Source organism: Aspergillus brunneoviolaceus (assembly GCF_003184695.1).
Source record: "Aspergillus brunneoviolaceus CBS 621.78 unplaced genomic scaffold BO95scaffold_5, whole genome shotgun sequence".
Taxonomy (NCBI): domain Eukaryota; kingdom Fungi; phylum Ascomycota; class Eurotiomycetes; order Eurotiales; family Aspergillaceae; genus Aspergillus; species Aspergillus brunneoviolaceus.
The window spans coordinates 1-16,452 of record NW_020290735.1 but is presented as its reverse complement, the minus strand read 5'-3'; the positions used below and the strand labels follow the sequence as shown (position 1 = coordinate 16,452).

At 57.8% G+C, this 16,452-nt stretch overlaps 6 protein-coding genes across 6 annotated transcripts; 3 read left to right on the top strand and 3 right to left on the bottom strand.

The window, feature by feature from the left end:
- Positions 1-156: 156 nt before the first annotated feature.
- On the top strand, positions 157-3,169 carry BO95DRAFT_449533 (uncharacterized protein; the record flags this gene model as incomplete). The annotated part of the gene is made up of 2 exons (XM_025587954.1): positions 157-1,780; positions 1,836-3,169. 2 exons carry the CDS (start codon positions 157-159, stop codon positions 3,167-3,169), a joined length of 2,958 nt encoding a protein of 985 aa, XP_025446696.1.
- A 2,268-nt stretch (positions 3,170-5,437) lies between these two features.
- BO95DRAFT_438509 (putative transcription factor) lies at positions 5,438-8,105 on the bottom strand. Its single transcript, XM_025585533.1, has 5 exons — positions 7,875-8,105; positions 6,987-7,818; positions 6,513-6,930; positions 6,146-6,437; positions 5,438-6,077 (listed from the first exon to the last, which is right to left on the bottom strand). Exons 1-5 carry the CDS (start codon positions 7,989-7,991, stop codon positions 5,637-5,639), a joined length of 2,100 nt encoding a protein of 699 aa, XP_025446695.1. The 5' UTR covers positions 7,992-8,105; the 3' UTR covers positions 5,438-5,636.
- Positions 8,106-8,291: 186 nt separating this feature from the next.
- Positions 8,292-9,421, top strand: BO95DRAFT_438508 (uncharacterized protein). Its single transcript, XM_025585532.1, has one exon. The coding sequence runs from the start codon at positions 8,389-8,391 to the stop codon at positions 9,031-9,033; it is 645 nt and encodes a 214-aa protein (XP_025446694.1). The 5' UTR covers positions 8,292-8,388; the 3' UTR covers positions 9,034-9,421.
- A 957-nt stretch (positions 9,422-10,378) lies between these two features.
- On the top strand, positions 10,379-12,076 carry BO95DRAFT_510771 (cytochrome and DOMON domain-containing protein; the record flags this gene model as incomplete). Its single annotated transcript, XM_025591381.1, has 3 exons — positions 10,379-10,601; positions 10,668-11,836; positions 12,053-12,076. The coding sequence occupies exons 1-3, from the start codon at positions 10,562-10,564 to the stop codon at positions 12,074-12,076; spliced, it is 1,233 nt and encodes a 410-aa protein (XP_025446693.1). The 5' UTR covers positions 10,379-10,561.
- A 30-nt stretch (positions 12,077-12,106) lies between these two features.
- BO95DRAFT_470378 (MDR family NADP-dependent oxidoreductase) lies at positions 12,107-13,179 on the bottom strand. The gene has a single exon (XM_025589517.1). It carries the CDS (start codon positions 13,167-13,169, stop codon positions 12,135-12,137), a length of 1,035 nt encoding a protein of 344 aa, XP_025446692.1. The 5' UTR covers positions 13,170-13,179; the 3' UTR covers positions 12,107-12,134.
- An 866-nt stretch (positions 13,180-14,045) lies between these two features.
- BO95DRAFT_352584 (putative MFS alpha-glucoside transporter) lies at positions 14,046-15,812 on the bottom strand (the record flags this gene model as incomplete). Its single annotated transcript, XM_025582142.1, has 3 exons — positions 14,046-15,490; positions 15,543-15,567; positions 15,639-15,812. 3 exons carry the CDS (start codon positions 15,810-15,812, stop codon positions 14,046-14,048), a joined length of 1,644 nt encoding a protein of 547 aa, XP_025446691.1.
- Between the last annotated feature and the right edge of the window lie 640 nt (positions 15,813-16,452).

The following is a 16,452-nucleotide window of genomic DNA, read 5'->3' as shown; positions in this document are numbered from 1 at the left end:
ATTGTCGCCAAGCCACAGTCGCGGCAGATGTTTCAGATGCTCGTTTACAAGCTAGGGGGCCTTTTAGGTCGGCGGGTTTATCATCTCCCCGTGTCACGCTCGTTGCAGATTGGTGTATCTGAGGCGGAGGAGATCGAATGGATGTGCAAAGACTGCATGGCGGAGGGCGGAGTTCTCCTTGTTCAGCCTGAGCACCTCTTATCCCTGAAGCTAATGTGCCTAGAATGCTTCATCACGGGGAGAGAGGCGGTTGGCGTATGTCTTCTTAGGATCCTGGACTTCTTCCGGACCTCCTCGCGAGACCTGGTAGATGAAAGCGACGAAAACTTCAGTGTGAAGTTCGAGCTGATCTACACAATGGGGACCCAGCGTCCTCTGGAGCTCAGTCCACAGCGGTGGAATTTGATTCAAGAGATGCTCGGCCTGGTGAGGAAATATGCTCCGGTCATCAAAACACAGCTCCCGCGGTCAATTGAGGTGGAGGAGCCACATCCAGGGGGCTTCCCCAGAATAAGGTTGCTCCGAGCAGATGCCGCGCACCAGCTGTTTGAACGCATCGCGGACCATATCTCCCACTACGGCATTGACAACCTGCCCATTTCCAGGCAGCCAGAAGCAGAACGAGGCGCAGCGATTGCTTATTGCCTTGAGTCTGACCAGTCAGAACAGAAGATTGCGCTAGTCGAAAATCCAGATGCGTCTGGCCTGTGGGCCGACAGCACGAAGGATCCTCTCCTACTACTTCGAGGTCTGCTAGCTGGTAACGTCTTGGGATTCTGCCTGGGACAAAGACGGTGGAGAGTCAACTACGGACTTGATCGTTCCCGACAACCCCCGACGAGGCTGGCGGTTCCGTTTCGTGCCAAGGATAACCCTGCACCACGGGCGGAATTCAGTCACCCTGATGTTGTCATTGTGCTCACGTGCCTGAGTTATTACTATCAAGGACTCGGCGACGACGATCTATTTCAGGCATTCGACCATTTGGTCGGATCGGACCAGGCTGACGTGGAGTATCAGATATGGGTCGATGATGCCCCGAATCTTCCCTCCGCCTATTGTCAATTGATGGGCGTTAATCTCCAGGATCGGCTCCTTTGCGTGGAATGCATTTTCCCATGTCTTCGCTTTGCGAAAGGCGTCATCGATTACTTCCTTGCTCATGTTATTTTCGCCAAAGGTCTGCGGGAGTTTCCGAGTAAACTATCTTCATCCGGATGGGATATCGGTGAGGTCAAGTGCCATCCCACCGTCGGCTTCAGCGGGACCAACGATTCCCGGGTCACCCTTCCCCTCAGTGTGGAGCAGCTGGATCTTCCCGATCAGAATCACACCAATGCGTTAGTTCTCGAATATCTCCTTCGACCAGAGACCGGCCTTGCCCTAATCCCGGCGCGAGATGACCTGTCCCAGTCAGATGCGCAGGTCCTTCTGGATATGGTGGCGGGACTGGACCCAGCCGTACGGGTGATCCTGGACGTTGGAGCTCGGATATTGGAGCTGAGTAACTTGGAGGTTGCCAAGACCTGGTTGGAGATGATCGGTGATGATAGCAGAACGCAGGCCGTGGTCTTTATCAACGATGACGATGAGATTACCGTGGTGAACCGGACTGGACTCGTCGAACCGCTGCGGACGTCACCTTTCGAAAGGCACCTCGACCAATGCCTTGTATTCCTTGACGAAGCACACACGAGGGGGATTGATCTGATGCTACCCCTGGAAACCCGGGCGGCGGTGACGCTGGGACCGAGTATCACCAAAGACAAGCTGGTTCAAGGTCAGGGAGTCCCAAGAGAATGGCCAAGTGTACCTTTCACTAACAGCTACCACAGCATGTATGAGGATGAGAAAATTAGGGCAAGGCCAATCGGTGGTGTTTTGCATTCCGGAAGAGATCAAGTTCAAAATTCTGACTCTCTGTGGGAGGTCCCACGAATCTGATCTTACTGTAGCAGACGTGCTCCGCTGGGCAATCTCGGAGAGCTGGGACGATATGCAACGCAGCATGCCTTTGTGGGCCGTGCAGGGAAAGCGATATCAGACCCAGGCCCGTCATTGGCGGGCGTTGCGACAGGACGGGCAAACCTCGATATCCAGATGTCAGGCAGAAGGGTTTCTAGAACCGGAATCCCAGTCGCTAGAACAGCGATACCGTCCTGGTCGTCGGAATGATCTAGCTCTTTTCCCCCAGCGCACCGACGATGCGGACTTGTGTCGCATACTGGACCGATGCCGTGAGTTCGCCACGGTGAAGTTCTCTGCAGCGCAGCTCCAGGAAGAGCAAGAGCGAGAGCTAGCACCAGAGATCGAGCAGGAACGACAAGTTCAACGTCCGGCCCCTGCCGAGCCGGAATCGCATTCCGTGCATCCCGACATACGCTCGTTCGTGGCCACTGGACATCTGGATGCATCATCCACCGCAGTGAAACCAGCTTTTCGGATGCTAGCAAATACATCAGCGGCCAAATTCCTGGATGTGGCCCAATTTCCATCGGAGCTCCTTGTCACCAAGGATTTTGCTAGAACAGTCCGACTGCCCGAGAAAGTGTCTGTCCGAGATAGTTACCAGCGTGCGGTTGAATGGGTCCTGCTGAGCAACGACCATCACTCCAAGGACGGAACGCCCGTAAGGCAGATAGTGATCATCAGCCCGTATGAAGCGAACAAGCTTCATTCCGACATTCTGGGGTCGGGCACAGTAAGGATGCATCTCTATGCACCTCGTCAAAACCAGAGCTCATACCCCATCGATAAATTCGATCTATATCCGATTCCAGCGGTCTTAAGCACAAGGCCCCTGGGAGTCCCTGAGAGCCTACGCATCCAACTGAACCTCTTTGCGGGGCAGCTCTATATTTCGTCGTACCGTGAGTATTGTGAAATATGCCGCTTCCTGGGGGTGGCATCCACTGCCGCACCAGAGGGCTTGGCTGTCGCCGCGGATGGGTTCATCGTGGAGCATCAGGAGGCAGGAGCCAAGTTCAGCAAAAGCCCCCTCCGGTTCCTCAGGGTGTTCATGTCCCAGATACGGAAGGACGGGCTGGAGATTGACAAAACCCACCTGGGCAAGATCCTCGACGGGAAACTTTTGCTCATGGCTGACTTCCAAGATGGCAAAGGCAGAGCGCGGACCATGCAGCTGAGTCTTCGAAATATTCCGCTGTGATGTCTCGAGCGAACAGCATGCTAGGGCGGCAGGAAGTGGACTTTGATCGTTCTCAGTGACTGGTGCTTGGCTTCAGGCTGGGCCTGATCAGCTTCCTTTCAATGCAACAATATAGCTCCAGATTCCTCTTTCCGTGGAGGCAACAGAGCACCGATACAGGAGATCTTCACCTGGGTCAGCAATTGCTATGACCTGCGTTCGTACCGCACGTTCGGACTGCTCTTTGATCGGCAACTCCTGGTGGTGAATGAACCGTTTGTGGAAGTTTCAGCTCGCGACCCCGGCTTTCTGTGGCACGTCCTTTAGTGTGATCCTCGGGTCTCGATCACTGGCAAAGTGATAGAGTTCGTAAAGGAAAAGGAATCTCTTTAATGTTACTTGGTGCGAAGCGCGATACTGGCATATTTGAGTTGCTATTTTACTGCGACAAACCCCCACCCTTGACTATCAGAACCAAGACACAAAGGTACGCCACGGGCAGCAGTCCTCCCAATCCTTCTTTTAATCAATCTCATTCTGCACCTTCCATTCGCACATCCTCATCGTGCACGGCAACCCCAACGTTGCAATTTCCCAAACTAGACTGCACTTGAAATCGTATCTCCCGAGCTAGAGACCACCTTGTTCGACAGCAGCGCGAGCTATGCAGGTATCTCACCATTTCCGCCACGCCACTAAGCCCCAAGCACGCTTTTCTGAATCCTGGCCCTAGACGGAGCACGTTTGAGGGATGTACGTCATCATCCAGAAGAAGCACCTCGAGACAGCCACCAAAAGTATCAAGTAGACGCTGCCACGCAACAGCACGCACGATCAACTCGTCCATTTCGGGGATTCGGTCAAGAATCTGCGGTTCTTCCTCTGTATGACCATCCCGCCCGCTTAGTCTGGCAGTCAGCTGTTGCGATGCCACCACCCGGGCGGCCGCGGCATCCAGCCCAAGTGATATCCCTGCTCCGGCCAATCCCCGATGCAAGGCCAGCAACTCAAGCAACTCAGTGCGAAGGATGTCAAGGTGCTGAAGACTTTTTCGGCCACTGCACGGGGCGGAATATTACTTGTATCCGGTGAGGACGTCGTCGAGGCGGATATGATCCCGAAGCTGCTCCAATCGGCCTGGATGAGGTTTGGGAAAAGGGCAGCAACGCCGCCATCATACCCCGAACTGTGCGGGTGTCTGACAGACATGTATGGCGAGTATGGATAAAGGGTATATGCCTGGCAACAGACGCAGTTGCAAGCCGGCGGTTCCGAGAGCTGATATGCTGGGCACTGGCAAAACACCAGTATATACTCGAGAGAAGAGAAGCTTGCAAGTAGCTATTATGGACATGACATACTATGCTGTTGTGGAGTCGACATTGTATACATCCCTGGCTGCGACGATTGATGGAGCTAGAATCATTCATTGCTGTCATTTCAAGACCGGTTTGACAGTGTAGATTGTGTCGGTGACGGTGTAGAAAGTCTGCTCCCACGTTCTGAAAAGCTCTCCCTCGGGCCCTCTTTATATGGAGAGTAGATCCACGATAGCTTGTACATTTTCCGTGTCTTCATCACTCAAGCCCCTTCCACCATTGCACATTATTCCTACCTCACTCTTTTCCAACATCCATTCACCCTTTCCGCTTTCCATGCAATCTCACACGCCTTCACGCGATCTCTCGCCGTTCTGCGCAGAAGTTTCTATTCCGAAATAGGTCAAAGCCCCGTCCACGAAAAAAGAAAAAAAAAAAAAAAAAAAAAAAAACAAAAAACGAATGATATGCGTCCCAAGTGACAAGGATCACCATCCTCCAGACGCCGTCTGAATGTCCTTCTGAAACCCAGGTTGCAGGGATCCCGATCCCGATCCATCGATCCCGTCTGGACAGACAGGGAGGTCCCAGGAGGAGTTTCCAACATTCACGGCGTGATTCTTCCATCAGTGTCAAGCACCCGCACCGGGGGCACCAGGGACCGCTCCCGCCTTCCCGTTCTTCGCTCTACAGTACCTTTGGCCGGAGAGAATTCCTTATGTCATGGCCACAGGCCCAATAGAGCTACTAGTGTTATTCGGGCCTGGAGGATTGCCTGGGCATATATGGAGTGGTACTATACATACATTCGACTTTCCTGATCAATTGGGAGGGTGGTGCTCGGGTTAGGGGCCAAGTATCTTTGAAGGAAGCTGTATCGTTTCGCCCAAGATTCTCTACCTGCTGATGAGTCATGCACGATTTGTGTAAGTCTATGCAAGACAGATGCTAGATCGGGGATAGGCCGATCCCCTTTGTAAGCTCAGACGGCGCATCATATACAACAGTATGGTTCGGAGATTCTCACGGAACTGCGCAAATGAACACAGAGTGCTAGAGCAATATATCCATGCTCGAAGAGTGGACATCCAATGCCACTATGTACAGTACAGTCCACCAAGCACATACAGGCCCAACAGGACCATGTTCCACATCGCTCTAGGGGGCATTCAAACCAACCCCTCCCCCGAGATCAACCCCAAGTCCAACTCATCCAGCCAACTCAAGAACCCCTCGGAGGCGACCCCCACCCCGAGCGCCTCGGACGGAAGCTGGAAACCCTCGACAAACCCCGGCGGTAGGAACTCGCCCGATTCCCGAACCATCGCAGCGACCACATCGCCAGCCGTGGTGCCTGCTCCCCCCGCCTCCCCCTGCTGATGATTCAGCGCATCGTCCAACAACCGACTCACCACCTTGGTCAGCTCCCTGGCGGCGACGGCGGTGGTCGAGGGCGGCAGCTGCGTGGCCTGCACCCAGGCGAGGAGCACGCTGAGCGAGCGGATGATCTCGGCGCGCGGGGTGGCCGCCGGGAAGGCGCGGTTGGCGAGGGTATGGCTGTGCAGTTCGGTGACGAGGATGCCGGCGGCGGGGATGCCGTAGCTCAGGTACTGTTGTCTCTCTTCGTTAGTGTCATCTTGAGGGTAGAAGGGGAGTTGGCTTGGAGTGGGTAACGTACGATGCAGGCGAACTGGCGCTGGATCTCGTGGGAGTGGAACATGCGCGTCAGGTCCATGACCATCGACAGCACCTGCAGGGCGGTGTTCATCAAATCGGCGGTGGCGTTGGCGCTGTTGGTCTTGCAGCGGATGCGCTGCAGGTGCAGGACGCTGAATTGGTAGTCGAACTGCACGAGGATCCGCGCCAGGGATTCCATCAGCTCGCTCTCGGGGGTGTGCCAGCAGTGCGGGGTGTAATGGAAGCGAGTGGGGATTTGTGTGAGGACTTCTTGGCAATGGTGGTATGTTTTTCTTAGTTTGGTCAGTATTGGGAGTACATCAAGGAGAAGGAGGAGACTTGGAAGTGGAACGGGCTACGGGACATACTGCACACGATCGCCGTAGTCGGCAGCGGATTTGTTGCCCAAGGAAAGTTCCAGGACCTGTTCGCGGAGCGTGGACAGGAAGTGGCGGATGCGCATGACCGTCGCGGGCATGAAGCTGCTCTCGCGGTGCCAGCCTTGGTCGTCCAGACCGGCAAGTACGGCGCTGAGGGACGGCCCGTCGAGGAAGAGATCCTCGTCCGCGATGTCTAGCGGTGGGGCTGCATCGCAATATTGGTGCGGAAGACGCGGAGGACGCCCCATCAGCGTGGCCAGGTTCTTGTCCGTGCGATGGGTGACGGCCAACATGCGCTTCCTCGTCTCCGCCAGGAAAAAAGGCACGTCGCGCGAGGGCTGGTGGTGGAGGCCGATGGTGTAGATGTTGGAGATCAGGTCGCCGAAGAGGCTGTAGAGTCGTTCACCTATTCGTTCGTGAGTGTGATGCTGAGTCTACACAACAGCCAAGCCAGGCACTTACTAGTGTCGCCCAGCACCTCCATCGCCAGATGAGCATGCATGTATCGCGCCCACAGGATCAGATCATTGACGTGCCCGAACTGTTTACTGATCTCGATGCACGCGTTCCCTGCCAGGACCATCTCCTTCATGAACGTCTCCACGGTCATCGTCTCCCCGTGCGCCAGCTCCACGACATGGTGACCAGGGTACCGGACCATGGCGCTGATTCCGGAAGAGGCGAATACCAGGGCGATTAACTCCCACCGGAGGTTCGGGCCGGTGAATCGCGCGTAGAAGTCGCCGGGCGACATGTCCCTCGAAACTTCGAGGGGCCGTCCGGTCGCGGCGGTGATGGTCTCGTAGAGCTCCTTCCACTTGCCCGTGACGTCCCACGGGTTGCGGTCGGTGTACGCCTGCACTCGGTCCAGCGAATCCAAAATAATCGGAGCGGGCACCACGGTGAACCGGCTGACGCGATGGTACCACTCGATCTGGTCGCGGTGGAAGACCATGGCGGAGGCCAGGCGTATCAGCCGCGACGACGCGTAGGCATGCTGGGTGCGCCAGTACTCGAACTCGGCGTAGAGGGACCGGTTCGCTTTGCCGGAGATCCCGCGCGGAGTCTCTTTGAACACGGAAAGATAGCTTGTCGAGCCCAGGAACTCGGAGTCTTGCCCGTGTTTGGTCTCGGGGTCTGTCCGCGGTTGGTCTGGCGCTGCAAGCTCCGGCGTCGGACTTCGGTCGGGAACCTCCAACAAAGATCGGTGGATTGCTCCTCGTTTTGGTGTCGCACGAGGGCGCGCAATGCCCCCATCCTTGACCCGCGTCAAGGGGGCGGGGTGGTAATAGCACTGCAGTTGTCATTGTCAGCTGTGAGACAGAAATGAGTCATCTGGACTGTACCTACCTGATTGGCATTGCCACGCGATTGGCACCGTCGGCAGATGGGAGTCGCATGGTCACAGCGGACCTTAGAGAGCCGACATGGCTCGCACGAGGTCGGCTTTCCGTTGCGACGAAGCATAAGACGTGGTGATGGTTAGGGTGATGGTCAGGAATAAAAGGCAGGAATGGTGGAGAAAACTAGCTTATCGCTTATCGCGTATCGCTTATCGCCGGCAGCGCGGCTCGGAGTCCGGCATAGACGGTTGATTCCGATGCCGATGTAGACACAGTGAATGTGCAGTCGTTTCTAATGATGTGTTTATCTAGAGTTGGGTTAGGATATGTATCACGCCATTGTACTCTTGGCATTGGAATGATGCCTGGGATTAGTCTATATATAAACTGTCAGCACTACTCTAGCCGCTACATCTACTCACCAGCCCTTTGTACTCCGGCACGTATCCTCAACACAATATACAACCAACACCATCAGAAACTTAGCTCCCGGCCAGTCATCCCCACCAAAAACCTACCCAATGCCACCCTGCACCCTCGAGCCCATCAATCTAGCCGATCCCACGCAACACACGGAACTCCAACGCCAACGCACCCTCTGCGGCTGGGACCACCAGCCCACCACCCTGGCGCAATGGCACGCCAGACAAACCGAAGGCCTGAAGAACTTCTTCTGGATTGTCATCCCCAGCCCCAATCCCAACCCTGACGTTCAAACGAACACCATCCGCGCCGGCCACATCTCCCTGGACGCCTACAGCAACCCCCCGGACCCGGACCTCGCGCGATCCGACAGATCCATCCTCGCCCTGCAGACCTTCTTCGTCCTCCCAGAGTACCGGTCCGCCGGGGTAGGCCGCCACGCCGTGAAGCTCATCGAGGAGCAGGCCGCCCGCGAGCCAGCCTGCCAGTTCATCGCGCTGACGGCGCTGAGCAAGAAGTACCTGCACCAGGAGGGGCGCGAGTGGCGCGGGATCTGGGAGCGGATGGGCCAGCCCGTGCCCCCGTTCAGTATCCAGGAGTGGTATGAGAAGGCCGGGTATGTCGGGTGGAAGGAGGAGCCGCGGTACGAGGAGCGGAGCTTGAACGGGGAGGTGATTTGGCTGTGGGAGGTGTTTATGCGGAAGGAGGTGAGGCGGGGTGCTCTGTCGAGTGGAAAGGTGTAAGACGGACATTGAGGCTGTGTGTTTTTCTGGAAGGTTGTTTGACGTGGTGGAGATGCCTTCGGGCGTGAGGGACATTTTAACACCACGGATGTTTTATGCGCCAAGGGCTTGGGGATTCGTATCCACGTACGCTCTTCGGCGTCGGAAACCCAGATCTTATGCTTGCTAGGCAGACATGATGTTCAACTCTAAATTCTGTTAGGAGAAAAATGGTTTGAAACGTGGTGCTTCGAAGAAACTATTGTGTATGCCTGTATACAATAAAGGGTACATACAATAAAGACATAACGCGGCGCCGTTAGCGGTCTGACACCCACGTTGGCCGTTGTTTGTCAAACCACTGCCATATGCAGATGATCACTTTCGCATCAGACTTAATGATATTAATAGCGGGTTCCGACCGTGGGTTGGGGGATGTCAACCATGAGTTTATTGTGCTAGTCGATCCAGCTGACGCACCATCACCTTAACGGCCATTGAGCATCCAACCGTGGGATGGATTCTTCACGCAGAGAAGGTGACGTGGTTTGACGCGGATTCTCGTATTATCCTAGTACTAGTATCTTGCAGAATATCTCATGACATCATGCACTGTTCTCGATCGAGGGTTCCTCTACTCCGTAGACCCTAGCAATAAGGTGGTCAGATTAGAGGATGGCTGAGCTCTCACTCAAAGTTTCCTACCTGGCTACGCTACTCAATCGCGAACGGGAATATGATGAGATGGAAACCTGGGAAGCACACGGGTCCATTCCGAGCCCCCCCAAACGGGCCTAGTTGCAGATCCCAGCGGGGCGCACCATTGATATTCAATGCATCAATGCATCAATGCTTTTTTATTGAACCACCCACACCCACACCCGCACCCAATCCCAAACAAACCCCGTCCTTTCAACCCAGCTCTGCGGTTCTTTGTCACTGCCCTCCAAACAAAAGATCGTGATTTCATTCCCCGTATCCCTCGTCATCGTCAAAAAAAACAATCCCCCCTTGCCAGACAAAATCCTCCCCTCACTGAAGGTCCACCCCGACCGGGGGACGTAACCGGAGAAAGATGGACCAAACCCAAGAACCCTAATGCAAGGGCGCGCGCAAGGGGATTTCGGTCGTGGAATTGGACGCTGTCAGTGTCAGTCCTCCTCAAAGCAAGCGAGCCAAGGGGGAAAAGTAATTTCCCAATTGCGAGACGCAGATTGGTGCGTTGCGCATGAAATTGCGGTCTCAGCAGCTGGGCAAGGAAGTAGGACAGACGGACACAGACGGACGGGGGAATCACGTTCCGGGTGAGACAGGTTCGATACGATGATGATCGACCCCCTCGACCCCCCCCCCCCATGCCTTCGATAATTGGTTTGTACAGGAATTACAGAGATGCCTACGGTAGCCAAGACAGGGCCAGCCACAATGAAACCTGACCGCTGGATCGATATAAAGGATGTAGGCCCTACCACCGGGGGGTGAGGGAGAGTGAACGTCCACTCGTGTCTCCGTCTCCGTCTCCGTCTCCGTCTCCGTCTCCCAGTCTACCATGCGGGCATTTCGACTCCTCCAGACATTTCTGGGGTTAGGTGTGTTTCCCGACCCAGGCTGAGAGTGGACACCTACACAGAAAGAAGTCTAACAGCAGAGTCCAGCCCCCCTAGCAACGGCCAACATCGTGACCTTCTCCCCGTCCACCACCCACCCGAACCTCACCTACAGCGTGACCGTCCCAGACACGACGACGCAGCAAAACGGCGGCGCGATCTACCTCCAGATCCGGGCCCCGCGCAGCCTGCAATGGGTGGCGCTGGGCCAAGGCACGGGGATGGCGGGCGCCAACATCTTCGTCGTCTACGCCGGCGCGTCCGCCACGAACTTGACCCTCTCGCCGCGCCTGGGACGCGGACACATCGAGCCGCAATACACCGAGCTGGCCAACGCAACCCTCCTCCCCAGCAGCAGTCTCACCGACGACACCATCGAAGCCAACATCCTCTGCACGAACTGCCTAGCGTCGTGGTCCTCCCCCTCCTCCACCCGTTACCCGCCCTCCGCCCCCTCCGCCCCCTTCATCTGGGCCTACCACACCGGCGACCCACTCCCCTCCGCCTCCCCGCAAGAGACAATAACCATCCACACCGAAATGGGCAGCACGACCCTCGACCTCACCAAAGCGCAATTCTCGGCCCCTTCCCCTGAAAACGCCACAAACACCGAATTCAACCCCTTCAACCCAACCTCCGCCTCCACCACATCCACCCCCCAGAACCACAGCGGAACCTCCCTCCCCTCCCCCACCAAGACCCGCTCCCTCCTCATCGTCCACGGCACCCTCATGGCCCTCGCCTTCCTCCTGTGCTTCCCGCTCTTCGCCCTCCCCATCCCCTTAGGAGTCAGATACAACATCCCCGCCCTCCACGCCCCCCTCCAGCTCTTCACCCTCTGTCTCGTCATCGTCGGCCTGGGCACGGGCGTGTACCTCGCCACGACGGTCTCCACCCTCAAACACGCGCACCCGATCATCGGGATCATCCTCGTCGGAGTCCTGGTGCTCTTCCAGCCACTGGCGGGATACCTGCAACATCGGCATTGGAGGCGCGAGGGCGCCAAGAGTGTGTTCGGGTATGTGCATCGGTGGGTGGGGCGGGGGGCGATCGTGCTCGGGATGGTGAACGGGGGGTTGGGGTTCGGGCTGGCGGGACGGGGCATGGGCGGGGTCGGGAGTCGGAATGTGCCCGTGGCTGGGGTGGTGGTTTATTGTGTTGTGGCGGGGTTGGTGTGCGCGGTGTATGTGGTGGGCGTGGTTTGGGGGAAGACCAAGGTTTTTCATCGGGGGGGGGATAGGAGTAAGGAGGAGGGAGGGGAGAGGGGGAGGGGGAGTGGGAGTGGCGCCGGGAAGAGGGGGGGCGCACATCGGGAGAAGATCTAGTTTTGCGGTGCTTTGCTTGGATGGTGGCTCTTGGGTTGGTAGATTGGTTGGGTTTGAATAAGCGGATTTAGGGTTATGTTTGACCGAAAGGGTGAGATTAATGTTTAGTTCATTCGTGTCTATGTTCAGTAATAGTTGTGGTATAGTATGGTATAGTATGGTATAGTATGGTATAGTATGGTCGGTACGCCTAGAACTTCAACACGGCCTTGCCCTTGTTCTTCCCATAAAAGATCCCCACCAAGCCCTCGGCCGCGTTCTCAATCCCCACCGTCTCGTGCGTCAGCGCCTTGAACGACCCCTCCTTGATCCACTTCTGCACCTTCTCCTGGTGCTCCTGGGTGTACTTGTCGCCCATGCCGGGGTCGTTGACGATGAATCCGCGCATGGTCAGCCGCTTGGTCAGCACGTACGAGATGTTGCTGATCGGGTAGGGGGTGCCGTTGTACACGGAGATCATGCCGCAGACGACGACGCGGCCGAAGTTGTTGATCGCCTCCAGGGCGGCCTCGAGGTGCTCGCCGCCGACGTTCTCGTAGTAGATGTCGATGCCGTTCGGGGCGAGGCGCTTAAGCGCGTCCGCCGGCTTCTCCTTCTTGTAGTTGAACCCGCCGTGGAAGCCCAGCTCCCGGGTGATGTAGTCGAGCTTCTCGTCAGAGCCCACGCTGCCGATGACCGTCAGGCCCTCGTGCTTAGCCAGCTGGCCGACCAGCTGGCCCACGGCGCCGCTGGCCGCCGACACGAAGATCGTCTCCCCCTTCTTGGGCTGCCCGATCTCGTACAGCGACGAGTACGCCGTCAGCCCCGGCATGCCCAGCGCCCCGATGAACACCCGGATGTCCTCAATGCCCAGCGGGTTCTCGAGCTTCTTGACGTACGGCAGCCGCTCCGCGCCGACCGCGATGTACGACTGGATCGGGAGGTAGCCCTGGATCAGGTCGCCCTCCTGGTACGCGGCGGTGTTGGAGCGGAGCACCTTGCCGATCACCGCGCTGTCGATGGGCTGGCCCAGCGCCATGGCCGGCGAGTACGACTTGACCTCGGCCGGGCGCATGCGGCCGCGCATGTACGGGTCGAAGCTGGCGTAGAGCGACTGCACGAAGATGCCGTTCTCGGGGGCCGCCGCGTTGGCGTCGTACGAGACCGGCTCCAGGCCGATGTGCTGGCCCGGCACGGGGTAGCCCGTGGGGATTTCCTTGAAGATGAGGGCCTTGTTTTCAGACATGGTGTGTGTGTGTTTTGAGGAAAGTGTTGTGCCAGTGAGGTGACAGCAGCGGCGGCCGCACCACCTTTATACGGCTGCTCCCAGTGGGGCAACGCCCCCCGGGTCGATTATCAAGCATCCAGGTTGCTGACGAAGCTGCTCCAAGGGGCGTCGAAGAAGCTTCTCGAGAGACTGGACTCCAGCTTTTGCCTAGGTACCTGCCAAATACAGTGAGGGCCCCGGAGGGAGGGGGGGGGGGGGGGGGGGGGTTTGCGGTTTGCCCAACCGTCCTCGTCACGACCATTCGCAGGCGGAGAAGCGAACCAGGGCACGGCGGGTGAGTGGAGCTAGCAGAGTTTCCAGACGGATGTAATTCGGGGCAGCTGCTCCTTCAGGGTGTAGATACCGGGCCGGATGGGGCAGGTCAGTGGTCTCGAAGGTTGGATTACCGGAGTTATGCAGTGGCACGGATCTAAGGCACTGCGAGACGATGCGGCAGTTCTGGCGCCACCGGAGGAGATGGGGTGGGCGAAAGCCATGAAGTCATGATTACCGTGCAGCGTGAAGCAAAAACGGGGCGAACAGGCGGAAGTCAATTGGGAATTGAGTTTGAAGTGATGCTTCATGACTCGAGACGATGCACTGATGAAAATTGAAAACTAATGCAAACTGCACAAGGGGCGGCTGAGTCAGCCGTCAGCACTCAAATTTTTGCATTCTGCAGACTTGCCCAAACGGGACTAGATTATTAATCTCAGCAGTGGCCGTGACTTCCTCGGCTTTTTCCTCTTTAGGCTCTTGCACCGACTAATTCTTCTCTGGTCTGGTATTCTTTCCCGAACACTGCACTGCACATCCTCAACACATCTCCCAACGCCTGCTGCCTCGGTGCAACGTTCAGTACCCCCCCCCTCGACGCCCTCCGCCCTCCTCCCTCATCGCCACCACCGCTCCCCTCCCCTCCTCCCCAATCACCACCACGCACCGCCGAAACCGCCGACTGCGCACCCCCTGCTCGAACATCGCGTCCAGCTCCTCAAACGTGCGCCCCTGGGTCTCCGGCAGCCACCAGAAACACATGGCCGCGCAGACGAGGCTGGTGCCCGCGAACAGGAACGCCAGCTTGCCGCCCCAGTCGCCCTCATCGGCGTCCATGGCGTAGGGGATCGCCACGGCGAACACCACCGACCACACGAAGCAGCTGACCGTGGCCAGCCCGATCGTGACCCCGCGCAGCCGCATCGACGAGACCTCGGCCAGCAGCACGTAGCAGAACGGGCCCAGGCTGACGTCGTACACCAGCGTGCACGCCAGCATGAGCGCGCACTGCGCCCAGATCGTGCCCGTGCGGCGGGGGACGACGTCCAGCACCCCGATCAGCAGCTGCGTCAGGGCCAGCGCGGAGCAGCCCGTCATATACATGGTGCGGCGGCCGACGTAGGCCAGCAGCGGCCACGACAGGATGGTGCCCAGCAGGCCGAGGGCGCTCAGGCCGAGGTTCATCGAGAAGGCGTGCGAGGCGTTCAGCCCCGCCGTCTCCATGAAGTGCACCGCGTAGTTGATGAAGAAGACATTGCCCGTGAAGGCTTGCATGCTGTAGGCCATGACGCAGATCAGGAGGCGGCGGCGGTTGGGGCCCTGCAGGCATTCCAGGCTTCTGGCCGTGGTGGGCTGCTGGAAGCTGGCCTCCAGGCGCAGGGTCTCCTGGATGTGGGCGAGTCGGGGCCCGATGGCGCCCCCGCGGACGGTGAGGCGGCGCAGCGAGGCGGCGGCGGCCTCGGGGCGGCCCTGCCGGCACAGCCAGTACGGAGGGTCCGGGCAGAACGGCACGAGGGCCAGCATGATGCACGGCAGGGCCCATTGCGTGGCGATGGGGATGCGGTAGGACCAGTCGCTGGCGAGGGAGGTGGTCCCCTTCAGGATGCCCGAGGCGATCAACGAGCCGATGGAGAAGGCCAGGTTGGTCATCGTGGCGGCGAACCCGCGCAGCGGCAGCGGGGTCACCTCGCCGACGTAGGCGGAGGCGCAGATGGGGTAGAAGGCGATGACGCAGCCGTTGATCAGCTCGCCCACGAACAGCTGGGCGGGCGTCTGGCTGAAGAACTGCACGAAGATGAAGCCGATCGACAGACACGAGCACCCCGTGAGCACGATGCGCGGGCCGAAGCGGTCGTAGGCGAGGCCGGCGAACAGCGCCCCGACAATGGCGCCCAGCAGGTTGGCGTAGTTGAAGGCCGACAGCCAGCGGGCGGCCAGAATGTAGCGTCCCTCATGCTCGTAGCCGTAGTTCTGCTTGAAGACGTCCAGTCCGACTATGCCTTTGACGACGCCGCCATCCTGGTCTGTCAGTTCGTAGTTCGTGGATCGAGGGTCAGTCGGTGAGTAGCATAGCACATACAATTCCTTTCAGGATCGTCGCCTATCAATCGTCAGTCTGTATCCGAAATTGAGCGATGCTGCAGAAGATCCGCACGCGAGACTTCTTCGTACCAAATTCATGAATAATGCCCACGCCACGGTTGGCCAGTGCTGTCGCAGAGCGGGCCAGAAGGTCAACGCATGCTCCGCCGCGAGGAACTCCTGCGAGCTTTCGGCGTCCTGCAGCGAGGCTGTGGGAATTGCCTGGATCACGATCTCGTCTTTCTCGTTCTTCTCATCCTTCATCTTGCCAGTCTGTCTGAATTGAAGATTTTCGAGAATGGGAAGACCGGCGAAGGGCAGACCCGGCGACCGCAGTTTTCTTCCTCGCTTGCCGCCATTGTCTTGGCCGTCTTGGCCGATGGACCTTGGGGACGAAGCCAAGTGCTGAGTGCGGTGGCTATGTGAGGTGGCTATGGATCGTGTAGTTTTTTAGAGGGTTGGGAGAATCGTCCAGAGGCCGTCGGAAAAGCCAACGACCCCAAACTCGGCAGCCAAACATGAAGAAACACAGCGTGACCCCGCACGTGCCGATCCTAAAGTCAAAGCGAGGCGTGCATCCAATAACCGACGCATGCGGCAGCCGAGCTGTAGGACCATTCAAAGGACCATTCAAGCCTCCGGGCAGGCCTTCGTCCAACACGGGTTAAGCTTCTCGTGCATCGCAGCCCCAGGTTTAACCCGTATACGAGTCTTCTCGGCTTGTGGGCGGCGCTGAACCGAGAGGAGGGTATAAAGTCTGACGCTCTCCCTCTGCTTGGTCACTTTCAGTGATCATCATCTCACTGCAGCCATAATCTGAGAAATCCAGTACTGAACAGTACTCCACCCACCACCATGGCGCTCGACACCACTGTACTCCCCCCCTCCCCTATCCCCAAATCCC